This window comes from Pan paniscus, chromosome 10 (genome assembly GCF_029289425.2).
Source record: "Pan paniscus chromosome 10, NHGRI_mPanPan1-v2.0_pri, whole genome shotgun sequence".
Lineage (NCBI taxonomy): Eukaryota > Metazoa > Chordata > Mammalia > Primates > Hominidae > Pan > Pan paniscus.
This window is the reverse complement of record NC_073259.2, coordinates 103195345-103213446: the sequence shown is the minus strand read 5'-3', so window position 1 is coordinate 103213446 and position 18102 is coordinate 103195345. Positions and strand designations below refer to the sequence as shown.

Sequence of the window (18102 nt, the reverse complement as noted above, 5' to 3'; positions counted from 1 at the left end):
AAAAAAAAAAAAAAAGTCATGATAGAAATAAAATATAACTGGCTGGGCGCTGTGGCTCACACCTTTAATCCCAGTATTTTGGGAGGCCGAGACAGGCAGATAAGCTGAGGTCAGGAGTTTGAGACCAGCCTGGCCAACATGGTGAAACCTTGTCTCTACTAAAAAACAAATCTTTTTTTTTTTTCTTAAGTTAAAAAAAAAAAAATTGGGGCTTATTTGCTTCCGATTTTTTTTTTTTTTTTTGAGACAGATTTTCACCTCTTGCCCAGGCCAGAGTTCAGTGGTGTGACCATGGCTCACTGCAGCCTTGACTTCCCCAGGCTTAAGTGATCCTTCCACCTCACCCACCCAAGTAGCTGGGACTGCAGGTGTGCCCCACCACGCCTGGCTAATTTTTTAAATTTTTTGTAGAGACAGGTTGCCCTGTGTTTCCTTGGCTGGTCTTGTGCTCCTGGGCTCAAGTGATCCTCTCGCCTCCGCCTCCCAAAGTGCTAGGATTACAGGCATGAGCCACTGCACCTAGCCTAATTTTCTATTTATTAAAATATTTTTCTCTTAGGGTTCAAGTCAATACATATTCTTTGGTGTTAGTTGACTTTCTGAAATAACATTTTTCCATTGGCTTTTAACAACAATTGATGAAATATTTTATTTTCACATTCAAGAAGGTTTGCATATCTACTATGTGCTAGTCTGTGCTCTAAGTATGCAGAGGATATCACAGTGCACAAAACAGACATCCTGCTTTCATGGAGCAGACATTTAATAGGGGAAGGACCAGATAAATAGACAAGAAAACTACCAGAAGCAGTTTCTGAGTTGCAGAGACCTGAAATAGGACGCTGTGGTAGCAAATGAAGCTTGAGTGGTCAGGGAAAGCCCTCTGTGAAGGTGGCATATTTACAGTGATATCTGAAAGGAAAGGAGGAGCCAGCCAGGGTTCTATATTTCCAGGCATGTAGAACCATTAGTGGAAGTCTGCATAGTGGAAATGAATTCCATGTCTCCAAAGAAGATAAAGAAGGCCAGTGTGGTGGGAGAGAAATGGGGAAGAGGAAGAGAAGTGTGACAGGGGTCAGAAAGGGCAGGCCTTTGTATGCCAGGTAAGGAGTTTGTTTTTTTTTTTTCTTTTTTTTTTTGAGACATTGTCTCACTGTGTCGCCTAGGCTGGAGTGCAGTGGGCACAATCTCGGCTCGCTGCAACCTCTACCTACCAGGTTCAAGCGATTCTCCTGCCTCAGCCTCCCAAGTACCTAGGATTACAGGCGCCTGCCACCATGCCCAGCTAATATTTGTATTTTTAGTAGAGGCAGGGTTTTACCATGTTGGCCAGGCTGGTCTCAAACTCCTGATCAGAAGTAATCTGCCCGTCTCGGCCTCCCAAAATGCTGGGATTACAGGCGTGAGCCACCGTGCCCGTCCAAGGAGTTATTTATTTATTTATTTATTTATTTATTTATTTATTTATTTATTTTTGAGACAGAATCTTGCTCTGTTGCCCAGACTGGAGTGCAGTGGCACAATCTCGGCTCACTGCAACCTCCCCCTCCCGGGTTCAAACAATTCTCCTGTCTCGGCCTCCCAAGTAGCTGGGATTACAGGCATGCACCACCATGCCCGACTAATTTTGTATTTTTGGTAGAGACTGGGTTTCTCCATGTTGGTCAGGCTGGTCTTGAGCTCCTAACCTCTGGTGATCTGCCCACCTCGGCTCCCAAAGTGCTGGGATTACAGGTATGAGCCACTGCACCCAGCCATGGTAAACATTTTTTAAGACTCTCTCCTTGTGTTGAAGAATGGTTTGGAGAGGGCAAGAATGGAAGCAGGGAGACCAGTTAGAGTCCAGGCAAGATGGGATGGTGGCAGTGGAAATGGTGAAAAGTAGGCATTTTGAGGTATGTCTTACAAGAAGAGAAAAAAAGATAAGTTGGCGGCTTAGATGTGGACTCTGCGTATCATTGCATATGTTCATCACTCTCTCTTTATATTTTTTTGTGTATCTCTTCTCTATCCATAGGACTGAACAACAAAGAATTGCTGATATCTTTGTAAAGAAGGGACCATATCTAAAAATGTATTCCACATACATCAAAGAATTTGATAAGAATATAGCCTTGCTGGATGAACAGTGCAAGAAAAATCCAGGTTTTGCTGCTGTTGTTAGAGAATTTGAGGTATTTGCTACTATCTAATGTTGAACACTTCTCTTTCTTTTTGTTGTTGAAGCTTTAATAACAAGTTGCAGTCATTGAAAACAAAGCTTGCAAACAAAGAAAAAGTTAAAAAGTAATCCCTTCAAAATCAAATATGGAATTGAACAATTTAAATGGTGAGAACTCAAGAATGTACATGACTTAATTTTGAAAATCTGTTATTGCACATGGGAATATTTTGACTTGGAAAGAATTTTTTTTTTGAGACAGAGTCTTGCTCTGTTGCCCAGGCTGGAGTACATTCGCACGTAGATTGGCTCACTGCAACCTCCGCCTCCTGGGTTCAAGTGATTCTCCTGCCTCAGCTTCCCCAGTAGTTGGGATTACAAGCACATGCCACCACACCTGGCTAATTTTTTGTATTTTTAGTGGAGATGGGGTTTCACCACATTGGCCAGGCTGGTCTCGAATTCCTGACCTCAGGTGATCCACCCTGCTCGGCCTCCCAAAGTGCTGGGATTACAGGCGTGAGCCACTGTGCCTAGCTGGAAAGAATATTTTGATGGGACTTTTTAAACTGTGGTAAAATACATACAACACAAACTTAGCATTTTAACAGTTTTCAAGTTTATAGTTCAGTAATGTTAAGTACGTTGACATTCTTGTGCAACCAGATCCCCAGAACTCTTTTCAACTTGCAAAACTGAAGCTCTATAGGCATTAAACATTAACTCTATTCTCTCTTCCCTCCCAGCCCTTGGCAACCACCATTCTGCTTTCTGACTCAATGAACTTGATTAAGGAACATGTCTTAACTTTTAATTTAACTTCTTCTTTTATCCTAACAATTAACTTACAATGATGGATGGGAAATAGAATTTATGTTTCCTTTTAGGTAAATAAATAACATGGTTTTGGTGCCAAAGTTAAGAAAAAGTAATAACCTGTTCAGAGCATGTGTCAGCCAAAGCTTTGACTTTTAACTCAGAGCTGTGAGGGTGGAACCCTGATTTAATTAGAGATAAAATCACAAGTCCCCTCCATCAATTTGGAGTAAAATTTGCGTACTGTATTTTAGTACTTATTTCTCTGTTTTGAAGCTTAAAAGATCGGTGAATTCCAGTCACACAAAACTAGAAGTGAAAAGGGTTTTTGTTTGTTTGTTTGTTTTTGTTTTTGTTTTGTTTTTTGAGATGGAGTCTAGCTCTGTCGCCCAGGCTGGAGTGCAGTGGTGTGATCTCGGCTCACTGCAACCTCTGCCTCCAAGGTTCACGTGATTTTCCTGCCTCAGCCTCCCGAGTAGCTGGGATTTCAGGCATGTGCCACCATGCCCAGCTGATTTTTGTATTTTTAGTAGAGACAGGGTTTCACTGTGTTGGCCAGGCTGGTCTCGAACTCCTGATCTCATGATCCACCCACCTTGGCCTCTCAAAGTGCTGGCTGGGATTACAAGAGTGAGCCACCTCACCCGGCCGAAATGAAAAGTTTTTAAAATAGTATGGTATTGCTGATTTCTGATTTGTGCAATAGACAAATAATTAAATTTTAAAGTCATCTGTAATTTTTTCTTCTTTTCCTCTCCTCTGTTGTCTTTGTGCTATCAAAAAACAAAGTGCAATGTAATTGTGGCAACTGATGATTGACCCAGGTTTTGGTAAGAGTCCAGTGAGTTGTGTTACCTTGTTAACAAAAGAAAACGGGGAGCCATAAGGCCAGGAGAATTAGTAATCTGGGTTAATGATGCTTGGATGAAAGATACTTTCTTAACATGCATTATCATTATAATTTCATAATCACTCTGTGTACCAGATAGTGGTGGTACATATTTAGAAAATGATAAAAGTCTGAGTAAATCTAACAAAACTTATCAACCAATTTACGCTATGTTAGAAGCATGACTTTTTTTTGTAGTTCTTAGGATGCAGGGACATTTTCACTTGGCCTTTTTGATGCCACCTCACAGTAAACTCTTAGGTTGGAGAATGAGGGTGAGGCTCAGGAATGGGCCGAGATAGATGTCTGTTGTACATACTAAGGAAGAGAGGTTTCAAGGGATAACCAAATGTCTTTGTAGTCAAGCCAAAATGTGGTTCCATAATCAAATGTTCCTGTAAATGCTGTGATTTGGGGGCTTTTTATAAGGCCATTCATCTGCAAAAGACTTTTACATTCTTCAGACTTCTTAAAGAAGGGATACTTAGCAAGGCCGCTTTTCAGGTTATCTTTACTTTCTACAGTTCTCCCTGCCACCACCATTATTTTGACTATATTGACCACAAGGCTCTGATTATCATTTGAATCCAATTCCTGGCAGTTGTATTTCCGCTGCCTTATTTTAGGGGCCATGCATTTCCTTCTTGGTCCATTGGGATTTGTTTGTATTTATCAATACAAGTGGGAGCTGCTGAGTAGGGTGGGCTCTAACTAGCCTAGGACACAGACTGTGGCTACCACGCTCTTTGAGAGGGTTGTTAACAAGTTTTTCCTAGGAGCAAATGGTTTCAGGGACTGCCTACAGGAAAGGGTGGAGGTTGGTGGTCAGTCTGGCTGGGGTTCACTCTCAGTGTATCTAACAGCTGTACCTTAAAATAAAAGGGAGCCTCTCTACGAATCTCCTTCCAGAGTTGCTTGATGTTTAAAGTTTGGCTTCCTGAGCACTTGAATCTGGGTCCCCTGCTTCTTAGAAAACACTGTGTTAATTTAGATGCCTTCTCCTTTCAGATGAGCCCTCGCTGTGCTAATCTGGCCCTCAAGCACTACCTGCTCAAGCCGGTTCAGAGGATCCCCCAGTACAGGCTGTTGCTGACAGGTGGGCTTCTCCAGCATTTTGCCAGCCACCCAGTTGGTTTATCCATCAGCCAACTCTTCTTGCCTTTATGAAACTCGGGTGCCTCTCTTTGTATATCACCCCAGTCACCACGTTGCCTAATATGTGGATTTGTAGATTGCTTATATACTTCACATATACGTTGCCTGAACTGAACGGCTTTCGGTTCTTTGATCATCCATCCATGTGTGCATTTTCACCTCAGGGCATTCATACATGTAGCTACTTTTTAATTCAGAACATCTTTGACCATCCCAAGCCCATACCCGTGCATCATTTCACCTGGCTAATATTATTAATTCCAAGAAGATACTTTCCCCAACTACTCGAGAGTGGAGTTTAGAGGGTCACTCCCACATATTTATATAGCACTATCATAGCCCTAGTTACTTGCCTCAGAAGGTTGTTATAAGGTTTGATTGATGAGCTAAATGTGGACAGTGCTTAGAATAGTACCGTAGCTGGGTGCAGTGGACATGCCTGTAGTCCCAGCTACTGAAGAGGCTGAGGCGGGAGGATCTTTGAGCCCAGGAGTTTGAGACTATCCTGGGAAACATAGACCCCTGTCTAAAAAAAACAGGAATAATGCTTTAATTATAACAAGTTCTACATTAAGTATTAGCTTTTACTATTATTAGTAATAGTAGTATTCTTATCCTGATAGTTATTTCCTTATCATGATAATAGTCTATCGTCTACTAGACTGTAAGCTTCAAGATTATAGAGCTATGTCTGTTTAGTAAGGAAAAAAGAAGGAAAGAAAAAAGCAAAAACACTGTGTTTGAGTGAAGGAACTTGCTGTAATCAGGCCTTTATATTCACTGGCTCTTTAAATCCTCACCATAGCCTTGCAAATATCAGTTTTATCTTCACAGATGAGATAACAGGCTTATTGAAATTAAGTGGTTTGGCATCACAAAAAGGCTAGTGTAGTCTCAGTACCAAACATAGTTACCCAACACCTACTACTAGGTTCTCTGGAATATTTGCTGAACTGTATTGGATGTACAGTGACTTAATATGCATATATAATATGCATTAAAATTGTATCAAAATGGACAAGAACATCAAAATGTGGCCACAACCGTAAAGTCAGTGTGTTCTATAAGTAAATTTGGAGGTACTGGGTTTCTGTTACTCTCCTTAAGAAATGGTGTCCATGCTTTTCTTCTTAACTTCACTCTCTTAAGCCAAGAGCTATATTGGAGATAATAGGTGAATCCTGAAAAACCAGGATTTCCTCATTTCTCTTTAGGGAAAAGGCTTCAGCACTTCAAAGCTTGCCTAGTGACAGACTGCTCACGAGGAAGACCTACCTTTTAGCCCCAGGACAGGCTGGAGTGCAGTGGCGCCATCTTGGCTCACTGCAGCCTCCATCTCCCAGGTTCAAGCGATTCTCCTGCCTCAGCCTCCTGTGTAGCTGGGATTACAGGTGTGCACCACCATGCCTGGCTAATTTTTGTATTTTTAGTAGAGGCGGGGTTTCACTATGTTGGCCAGGTTGGTCTCAAACTCCTGACCTCAAGTGATCTGCCGACCTTGGCCTCCCAAAGTGCTGAGATTATAGGCGTGAGCCACCACAACTGGCCCTTAATTTAAATTTCTAAGGATGAATCAGGCACTAGGTTTCTGTCTGGAATGACATAAAGCCAACTGAATAAGGATATCCTGTCCCTCTGTACTTTCTTACTTCTGCTTTTGGCAGAGATTTAGAATACACAGGACAAAGGGAAGTACTGATACACATGTTGTGTTTTTGCTAGATAAATTCAATGCTCTCATAAACCAGCTATTGAATGGCATAGGCTCTTTCCATAGCTGTCAAATGAAGTACTGTTTTCAGTGGCAAAAGACAGCTATAGTTTCAAATGGGAGAGGAATGGAGCAAGAATCTGAAAATTTAATGCAAAGATTAATTTTTACATATTATTTATTTATTTATTTATTTATTTATTTATTTGAGACGGAGTCTTGCTCTGTTGCCAGGCTGGAGTGCAGTGGTGCAACCTCAGCTCACTGCAACCTCCGCCTCCTGGATTCAAGAGATTCTCCTGCCTCAGCCTCCCGAGTAGCTGGGACTACAGGCGTGTGCCACCACGCCCAGCTAATTTTTTGTATTTTTAGTAGAGACGGGGTTTCAACATGTTGGCCAGGATGGTCTTGATCTCTTGACCTTGTGATCCGCCTGCCTTGGCCTCCCAAAGTGCTGGGATTACAAGCATGAGCCACGGTGCCCGGCCATATTATTTATTTTATTTTACACACTACGACTGTTCTAAGTAGTAAAAAGTCTACATATGTTAAATTTAGGTTTCATGCTTAGTTTGTTTTTTTATTGAGAAAGTGTGAAATGACAAAAGCAGGTTTTTAAAAACTCTCTTTACTAAAATAGATTTTAACTAGGTGTAGTGGCTTATGCCTGTAACCCAGCAACTCAGGAGGCTGAGCCGGGAGGATTGCTTGAGCCCGGGAATTCGAGGCTACAGTGAGCCATGGTCATGCTACTGCACTTCAGCCTGGGTGACAGTGAGAATTCCGTCTCTTAAAAAAAGAAGAATTTTGTTTTATAATACCAACATCATGTGAGCTTGGAGTTATTTTTAGTTTGAGCTACCTCTTACTTAATCTTAGATTGGGAAATCTTTTCTGTTATTTATTTATTTATTTATGAGATGAAATCTTGCCTGTTACCCAGGCTGTAGTGCAGTGGCACAATCTCAGCTCACTGCAACCTCTGCCTACCAGGTTCAAGTTATCCTCCCTCCTCAGCCTCCCAAGTAGCTGGGATTACAGGCGCCTGCCACCATACCTGGCTAATTTTTGTATTTTTAGTAGGGATATGGTTTTGCTGTGTTGGCCAGCCTGGTCTCAAACTTCTGACCTCAGACGATCTGCCCACCTCGGCTTTTCCATTCGTTAATTGATGCACAATACCTTATATATAATAGGCCCTCGATACTGGTGGATTTGGGAAGGGGGAAAAGTGATGAATGGCTTATTCAAGGCCACGAAATCAGGACTAAAATTAAAGAAAGAATGTAGTAGACTTTGTATTCTTCATCCTATGCCTTTTCTTCCATTGTTTAAAATTCTTTCCTTCCCCTAAGCCTGACCTGAAGTCAGGTCAGAAGTCCATTCTCTTTGTAGCCATCTCTGATTGCTTCAGTTCTCCAACCTTGAGTTCAGGGAGTGTGTCTTATATCTATAATTTAGTGGCCTCCAAAATATCTGGGTCAGTTTTGGATATGTTGAAGCTGTTCAGGAAGTAATTCAGATTGGTTTTAAGCTAGGTTTAAAACATCTCACCAGGTGTGGTGTCTCACGCCTGTAATCCCAACACTTTGGGAGGCTGAGGCTGGCGGATCACCTGAGGTCAGGAGTTCGAGACCAGCCTGACCAACATGGAGAAACCCCATCTCTACTAAAAATACAAAAATTAGCCAGGCATGGTGGCACATGCCCATAATCCCAGCTACTCGGGAGGCTGAGGCAGAATTGTTTGAACCCCAGAGGCAGAGGTTGTGGTGAGCTGAGATCACACCATTGCACTCTAGCCTAGCCAAGAAGAGCAACCTCCCTCTCAAAAAAAAAAAAAAAAAAAAACTCTTTAGCCAAAATGTTTTTCGTCCAAAGAATGACATTGAGACAACATTTATATTAGAGATGATATCTTCTCCTAAAAAGAAAGGCACAAGCACAAAGGTGAAATGTCCTCCCAAGGCTACACAGCTTTAATTGAAGCACCTATGTTCCTATAATCCTAAGGACATTCCTATAACCTTGCAGGTCAATACTAAAGATTTGCTTTTTTATTTTTATTTTTGTATTTAAGTGATCCATCCTGTTAACTGATGCTTTTTATTTTTATTTAAAATTCTGATTTTCCAGTACTCATTTTTGTGATGTTCTGATTACTCTTTACTTTGCAAGATATATCTACTGTTGCTGTGAAAGTACTGCTGTCTAGGCACTGAGATTTTTTTTTTTTTAATTTTATGTAAAAACAGGGTTTCCCCATGTTGCCCAGGCTGGTCTCGAACTCCTGGGGTCAAGTGATCCTCCTGCCTTGGCCTCCCAAAGTGTCGGCATCACAGGCCTGAGCCACTGGGCCCAGTCTGAGATTTTTTAAAGTTGGATTTTAAGTCTTAAATTTGCATCTTTCAAACATGTTAATTACTTTGGATAATAAAGCTCAAATGATTTAATCCTCCAACAACTTTGTGAGGTTAAGTACTTTTATTTCCATTTTGGAGTTTGGATTGATTCCAAATGCACAACATATACAAGAGCAGGCAGGAGTGGTACTTCATTCATTTGAGGCAACTCCTGGCAACTTTGCTGTTTTAAGTTTCAGGCTGAGAAGGGGAAGGAGTCCTGCCTGATTCAATGTAAGTAGGTTTGTGCCTCCCACTGAGATATGCGTAGATGATAAGATAAGATGGTTTCTTCTGGAATCCTTTTAGAAAAGATCAGCGGAAATCCCCAGATAGAGCAGTCTGTCATTGCTGTTCAAATAACCATGCTATTGTCTTCCAGTGTTTTCTTTTCTGGACTTACTTTGGGTTTCTATAGGGTATTCTATTTGGGCAATCTCTTCCTGCATTGTAGTAAAACACTTAAACCTACATTCTTGTTAGTATTTTTTTAAGATCAGTTCAAACCGGATCTAAAAGAATGCATATAGTTGTATAACAAAATCAGTGATTTATATAATTTAAGCCTAAATATTTTAAATTTTGGCTGGGCATGATGGCTCACGCCTGTAATCCCAACACTTTGGGAAGCTGAGGTGGGCAGATTGCTTGAGCTCAGAAGTTCGAGACCAGCCTGGCCAACATGGTGAAACCCTGTCTCTACAAAAAATACAAAAATTAGCTGGGCGTGGTAGCATGCGCCTATAATCCCAGCTACTCAGGAGGCTAAGGCAGGAGAATCACTTGAACCTGGGAGGTGGAGGTTGCAGTGAGCTGACATCGTACCACTGCACTCCAGCCTGGGTGACAGAGCAAGACTCTGTCTCAGAAAAAAACAAACAAACAAAACTTGTAAATTTTACTTTCGTATTGGCTACTCAAGGCCAGTTTATCAGGCTGGATCCTGTTTGAAGTTGGGAAGAATGGGAAGAAAACAGACTTATCTTTTTTCTTAACTTTTAGTTATCAGAGCAGCCTTAACTTTTCCTTATCTTCTTCTTTCTCATCTCTTCCGGGTAGAGACCATCTTTATTATCCTATCCCAGTGTCAGGCATAGATCCTGGAACACATTAGGGACTCAGTCAACTGACAGGTGTAATTAGGGAAAGGGAGAGTTGCTCTTTTTTATAAGATTGAGAATCCCCATGCAGTAGCAGCAATGAATGTTGGATGGATGGATGGATGGTTGGATGGATGGATGGATGGATGGATGGATGGATGGATGGATGGATGCATGGATGCATAGATGCATGGACGGATGGATTAATAAATGTTTAAAAGCATTCTTTCAGTCATCCAGTCACAAAATTATGGAAAGGACTGAAATCCTTCCGTTTTCTCTTTCCTCCCTGTAGGATCTGCCAGCAAATTTTCCTCCACCTCTAGTTTCTGCTCCTTCTATTTCTCTGTTAGGCTCCAGGCCAGGCCCTTCTAAACTCATGCCATTTTATAGCAATATCTTGCTGGTGGTCATGCTACCTCTTATCACCCCTCCATGTAGCCTAGCACAGTTACTGCCTAATTTCTCTTCCAAGGACACACTTTCATTCTGTTTATTAGAAAAGTTGAAAACCCACTTATTAATAGTATAAAGACCAGTTTATAACCCAGAATTACCTGAACCTTCTTTTCCTTTAGTCTAGCTATAGTAGGTTTTTTGCTGTCTCCTGAAAGCTGTCCTTCAAAACCAGATTCTCTCCTCCATTAATTACTCCACCAACAAATATTTATATAAGTTGGCCCTGAGCTGGACACCCATATGCACTGGCAGACAACACAGTGGTGGCCCCTGCCCTGATGAGGCTTACAGTCTTCCTCTTTGAGGTCATGCCCAATCACTTAGGCCCCCACTGAGCCTTCTCCTTCTCAATTCCTAAAAATTGTATTGCTCTTGCCCTTTGTCTTGTGACTGAATCTTTTAGTTGTTTAATTATACCATGGATCTGTGCCTTATCTTCTCCACTAGATTGTAAACCCCTTGAAGTCAGAGGCAGGGCTGGGCATGGTGGCTCGTGCCTGTAATCCTAGCACGAGTTGGGAGGATCGCTTGAGCCCAGGAGTTTGAAACCTGCTTAGTCAACATAGTGAGACCCTGTCTCTACAAAAGAAAAATTTAAAAATTAGCTGGGTGTGGTGGCACACACCGTTCATCCCAGCTACTGAGGAAGCTGAGGCAGGATGATCACTTGAGCCCAAGAGTTCAAGGCTGCAATCAGCCATGATCGTGCCTGCTGTACTTCACCCTGGGCGACACAGCAGGACCCCCATCTCAAAAAAATAAAGTCAGAGGCAGACTTTAGTGCAAGTAGCAGTCACAAAAGATACTCACTCAGTTTGAGAAAGTATATTCTGGTGATGTGTTATTTTTGTAAGGGCCACTTTTTGTCTTTGAAGGGATCTTTTGTGCATACAAAAATATTTAAGGATTATGAAAAAACTAAGTCTTTTTTCATCTTCTACCATCCAGAGATGGCTATCACATATCCTTTTAGTTTTTTTCCATCTACCTGTGCTATATGTTGTATAATTTGTTTTTCGGAAAAAAGCCTTTCATTTGTGGAAGGTTATTACATTAGTGTTGAAACAAGTTAAATCAGTAAGGATCCTGATAGAGAAAATATAAGATACAGGAATTTTAAAATTCCTCTGATAAGTCTTTTCCACTTATGTAGTTAGAAAAAAATAGTCCTTTGATTAAATGTGGATCAGGTGGTTTCTTTGATCTTGTTCAAAATATTTATGTTATATAAAAGGCTACTTTAACAACATATTATATTACTTTTTCTCGTTGTCTTTGCCTTTAGGATGATATTAACTGCCTCTAGGTTTTAGAAATCTAGGATTTCTCATGTTGGTAGAAAATGAGATATTTAAAACATCTGTTATAGTGTTCTGAAGCTATAAATTTGAGCTATGTACAGGCTAACAAGCACATATAAAAAAGATCACAATTAAATTAATAGATGACTTTTTTTCTTTTGAGATGGAGTCTAACTCTGTTGCCCAGGTTGGAGTGCAGTGGCACGATCTTGGCTCACTACAACCTCCACCTCCTGGGTTCAAGTGATTCTTCTGCCTCAACCGCCCGAGTAGCTGGGACTACAGGCACGTGCCACCATGCCCAGCTAATTTTTGTATTTTTAGTAGAGACGGGGTTTCACCATATTGGCCAGGCTGGTCTCGAACTCCTGACCTCGTGATCCACCTACCTCGGCCTCCCTAACTGCTGGGATTACAGGCGTGAGCCACCACGCCCAGCCGCTAATAGATGACTCTTTTTTAAAAACCCTTACTTAAAACTTCTGTTTAGCAAGTGTTTATTTTAAAACCTAGGGTTAATTGTTTGTATCAAAGTTATTTTAACACTGTCTCTAAGGCAGAACTTGATTTAAAAAAAAAAAAAAATAGGGCTGTCCTGCACTCCAGCCAAGGAATCTAGTTATCTAGTTTCTGACGAGCCCAAAGGTCTCTGATATAAGGCAGTTCCAACCATGTAAATTAGGAAGATAATGCAACTCAGAATTCAGAATTCATGTTGTAATTTGCTCAGTTCTTGTTCTGTTGCAATTCCTCTTTTTTTATTTTTTATTTTTTTGAGACCAAGTCTCACCCTGTCACCCCAGCTGGAGTGCAGCGGTATGATCTCAGCTCACTGCAACTTCCGACTCCTGGGTTCAAGCAATTCTCCCACCAAAGCCTCTCAAGTAGTTGGGGTTATGGGTGCCCACTACCACGTCTGGCTAATTTTTATTGTTCTGTTTTTTTCTTTTTCTTTTTCGAGACTGAGTCTTACTCTGTCGCCCAGGCTGGAGTGCAGTGGTGCGATCTCGGCTCATTGCAACCTCCACCTCCCGGGTTCAAGCAGTTCTCTTGCCTCAGCCTCCTGAGTAGCTGGGATTACAGGCATGCACCACCATGCCCAGCTAATTTTTTTGTATTTTTAGTAGAGATAGGGTTTCACCATATTGGCCAGGCTGTTCTCAAACTCCTGACCTCAAGTGATCCACCTGCCTCAGCCTCCCACAGTACTGGGATTACAGGCATGAGCCACCGTGACTGGCCTTTGTTTTTTGTTTGTTTTTTTAAAGAACCTTTATTGTTTTTATAGTTGCCTCGTATGCTTTCTTGCCAGATGCCTTTGGAGCAGGGGCTTTCTGGGCTGGAGCTTTTTGACCCTTCTGAGCTTTTGGAGGAGGTGCTGCCTTCTGGTCTGTGGCTTTCTGGGCAGGAACCTTCTGGGCTGGAGCCTTCTTGCCCACAGCGGTCATCTTTTTTGCTGGAAATTTAGCAGCAGCTGCAGCAGCACCCTTAGCAACAGGTGCTTTTTTGGGAGAAGCTTTCAGGAGAGCTGCCTTTTGAAGCTTCTTAACTTCATTCTTGATTATTCTGTCCCTCATTTTCTTTGCCTTCCTAACTTTAAAATGATCAGAATCTGTCATCTTGGCTTTCCTTTCTCTGGCTTCAATCTTCCTGGCCCATTGTGTGGCTGCCCATTTTGTATTGATGTCTACCTTCTGCCAGGCTTGTGGGACATACTTCTGGTGGGCACTGTATGGAAACTTGAGAATGAAATCAGTGAGCTGCATGTACTTGAAAGGCATGGCCTGTCTCCTCACTTTAGCGCAAGGTCCACCAACCAAAGCCCTGTTCTGATCAATAACATCTATGATCACAATGAATTTTCCAGATGAGGTCCAAAGGCGACGTAGGTTGCCCAGCCAACCTCCATGAAGTGCCTGAACACCATATTGGCGGCAGTCGTTGAGAAGGAATTCATTTTTAATTGTAGTTGTGAAAAAGGTATTTTGAGAGATAGTATTGAATAAATTGTATCCAGGTATCCACAAAATATAAATATTTATTTATTTATTGAGACATGGTCTTGCTCTGTTTCCCAGGTTAGAGTATGGTGGCAGGATCATGGCTTACTGCAGCTTCAACCTTCCAGACTCAAGAGATCCTCCCACTTCAGCCTACCAAGTAGCTGTGGCTACAGGCATGCACCACCATACCCGGCTAATTTTTTCTATTTTTTTGTAGACATGGGATCTCACTATGTTGCCCAGGCTCATCTTGAATTCCTGGGTTCAGGGGATCCTTCCACCTCAGCCTCCTAAAGTGCTGGAATTATAGGCATGAGCCACTACACCTAGCCATCCATGAAATATTTTAATGCTATGGAAAGTGTTTAGGGTATATAAGACAAGCACATTTCATCATCGCTTCTCGGCCTTTTGGCTAAGATCAAGGGTAGCACATTTCATCCACCTATTTTATTAGCTTAGAGCTTTTAAATGTAATCTTAGTTTCTCTGTAGAACAGGAGTTCTTAAATTTTTTTGTGCCTAGATTCTTCTGGCAGTCTGATATAGCCTATGAGCCCTTCTCAGAATAATTTTTTTTAAGTGCTGAATAAACTACATAAGATTAAAGGGAAAACCAACTGGGCTGAAGTACAGTTACTAAAAAAAAAATTTTTTTTTGCTATACCACATCACAGTAATAAAATATTTTTTAATCGTGACATAGTAATTAATGCATGCACTTCTTTAGTACTGCATTAAATAAGATCAGGTGGCAGATGTAATAAGTACCATGATTTTGAAGTAGGAGTGAGAGGAGTGCTAAGAGGGATAAGATGTCTGCCACAACTGTAATATGCTATAAAAATATCTGTGGTGATAAAGTCACAGATATCACTGATACTGTTGTGGTTTGCACCTACATTTATGATGGAAGAAAATCCTATTTTACACGTAGAGGTTAGTGAAAATAGGGTGGGTTTGTTTGTGTGCCTCTTTTTGCCCTCCAAGTTTGCAGATACCCCAAATTCTACCCATAGACATTGCTACAAAGCCATTCTTTTTCCAATTCTAAGTGCAGATTTGACCCAGATTTCCTGCAAGTAACCAATTGCCTCTGTTGCTGGGACTTGTCTTGGCAGAGCTATAGCAAGCAGAATCTGTTGCTAAAGTTGCTCTCACAGTTTTTGTCAGAATCACGGGCTCTCATCAGGACCTGTTTCAGTTGGAGAAAACACTGAACTTTAATCAAATTTGAACTGTGGTGCTTATATTTGCTTTATTCTTCGCTTGGCTGTTAGGTAATAAAATGTGCTTATCTCCCTAAACCTAAGTTTGCTTTGTTGATACTCAGGGTGGTACAGACCAAATATGGGTAAGAGCTTCTTTTAAGTGTGGCTCGACTGTGCCAAGGCCATTTCTGTACACTTAAGATTCCTGCTTAATAAACTGGCAGCTACTAGAAAATGTATCCACTAAGAAAAGCAGTCTCAGGCCAGGTACGGTGGCTCACGCCTATAATCCCAGCTTTTTGGGAGGCCGAGGCAGAAGGATCCATTGAGCTCAGGAGTTCAAGACCAGCCTGGGCAACATAGGGAGACCCCACCTCTTTAAAAAAAAAAAAAAATTAGCCATGCATGGTGGCACACACCTGTAGTCTCAGGTACTCAGGAGGCTGAGACAGGAGTATCGCTTGAGCCCAGGAGGTCGAGGTTGGTGGAGGCTGCAGTGAGCTATAGCACTCCAGCCTGGGCAACAGAGGGAAACCCTGTCTCCAAAAAAGAAAAAAAAAAAGGAAGAAAGAAAGGCAGTCTCAGACAAGTCAAGTCAAAATAGTGTGTATATTGGCCGGGCGCGGTGGCTCACGCCTGTAATCCCAGCACTTTGAGAGGCCAAGGCGGGTGGATCACGAGGTCAGGAGATCGAGACCATCCTGAATAACACGGTGAAACCCCATCTCTACTAAAAATACAAGAAAATTAGTTGGGTGTGGTGGTGGGCGCCTGTAGTCCCAGCTACTTGGGAGGCTGAGGCAGGAGAATGGCGTGAACCCAGGAGGCGGAGCTTGCAGTGAGCAGAGATAGCGCCACTGCAGTCCAGCCTGGGGGATAGAGAGAGACCCCATCTCAAAAAAAAAAAAAAAAAAGTATATTGACTTTTGCAGTTTGCCTCTTCTTAGAACATTCTGGATATGCCTAGCTAGACTTTCCCACTAAAAAGGGACCTGGGGAGATACCATCTATCATGAGATCTGTGTCAAAATTTTGCCTTAGGATGAGCCTGGAGTTGGGTTTGGTTTGTGAGTTCTGTGGGGATGCCGCCTCAGGACCAGGGTTGTGTCAAAGTCTAGGATAGATCAGGGCTTCCTTACATAATTCTTGGACAAGGATGCCTGCAAGCAGTTCTCCGACCTGAGCCTCCCGAGTAGCTGGAATTACAGACATGAGCCATCACACCCAGCTAATTTTTGTATTTTTAATAGAGACAGGGTTTCACCATGTTGGCCAGGCTTGTCTGAAACTCCTGTCCTCAGGTGATCCTTTCCTTGCCATATTTTGTGCCCTGGTGAGGAGGGGGTGCATTGGTCCAGGAAAGGGACCTTTTCTAATTCACAGAAAGGCAACCTGAGAGCCCAGAAAGATCATTTTTTTTTTTTGACACAGAGTCTCACTCTGTCGCTCAGGCTGTGCAACCTCCACTTCCCAGGTTCAAGTGATTCTCCTACCTTAGCCTCCCAAGAAGCTGGGACTGGAGGCATGCACCACCATGCCCAGCTAATTTTTGTATTTTTATTAGAGACGAGGTTTCACCATGTTGGCCAGGCTGGTCTCGAATTCCTGACCTCATGTGATCTGCCCACCTTGGCCTCCCAAAGTGCTGGGATTACAGGCATGAGCCACTGTGCCCCTCCCGAGATGACACTTTCTAACTTAGGCAAGCACCACATCTATAAGAGGTGGTTCTAGGCCACATACAGATTCAAGGACTAGAATTGAATGAGTATTTGAGAAGCAGAAGAATTAGAGCCAAAGGCCAGAGCCTTTTTTTTTTTTTTTTTTTTTTGAGACTGAGTCTCGCTGTGTTGCCCAGGCTAGAGTGCAATGGTGCAATCTCAGCTCACTGCAACCTCTGCCTCCCAGATTCAAGCAGTTCTCGCACCTGAGCCTCCCGAGTAGCTGGAATTACAGACATGAGCCACCACGCCTGGCTAATTTTTGTATTTTTAGTAGAGACGGGGTTTCACCATGTTGGCTAGGCTGGTCTCAAACTCCTGTCCTCAGGTGATCCAACTGCCTCAGCCTCCCAAAGTGCTGGGATGACAGGTGCGAGCCACTGTGCCTGGCATAGCAGATCTTCTTCTAGGTGCAGGGGCTACAACAATAATTAAAATCAGGCTTTCTGTCCTCAGGAAGGCCACAGTTTTAGCATTTGTGCATAAAATGATACCTTATATTATAGTACCATTTACTTAGCTTCTAATATATTCATGACATTACATATTCTCATTAAACTTAACTTAGAATTTTGGAGTTTTATTGTTACTTGTCAAAATGATTTTGTGTATAGAAATAAATAGGATATGTACATTGTTAAATAATATTCTGGGAGGCAAATGCCAGTGCATACATATTCTAAGGCATCAACAATTAAAGTTACACAATACCATTGCAAGAATAGATCTATTAATTTTTTTATAAAAGGAATTATTCCTTATGTAATAAGGAAGTAACTTGAAATGGACTGTGTTTATAAGAATCTAATGTATGACAAAGTAGGAAACTCAAGACAATAGAAAAAAGATTGTTTATTAAATAACCTATTAATAATTTGAAAAATAACCAGCCTGGCCGACATGGTACAACCTCATTTCTACTAAAAGTACAAAAATTAGCTGGGCATTGTGACACACATCTGTCGTCCCAGCTACTGGGGAGGCTGAGGCAGGAGAATCCCTTGAACCCAGGAGGCAGAGGTTGCAGTGAGCCAAGATCATGCCACTGCATTCCAGCCTGGGCAACAGGAGAGACTCCATCTCAAAAATAATAATAATTTGAAAAACAAATCAAGGTCCCTACATTAATACATATACTACAAATAAAATCAGAGCTAAATATGAAGAATTATAA

At 41.9% G+C, this 18102-nt stretch overlaps 1 protein-coding gene and 1 pseudogene across 1 annotated transcript in view; one reads left to right on the top strand and one right to left on the bottom strand.

Moving 5' to 3' along the window:
* Positions 1-18102, top strand: part of FGD6 (FYVE, RhoGEF and PH domain containing 6) — a 140040-nt gene that overhangs the window by 77078 nt on the left and 44860 nt on the right. Inside the window, exons 7-8 of the mRNA XM_003808259.6 lie at positions 2018-2174; positions 4875-4962. Coding sequence (XP_003808307.1) covers positions 2018-2174; positions 4875-4962 — 245 coding nt within the window. The remainder of the gene's footprint in view (positions 1-2017; positions 2175-4874; positions 4963-18102) is intronic.
* Positions 11323-13936, bottom strand: LOC103784384 (large ribosomal subunit protein eL14-like; annotated as a pseudogene).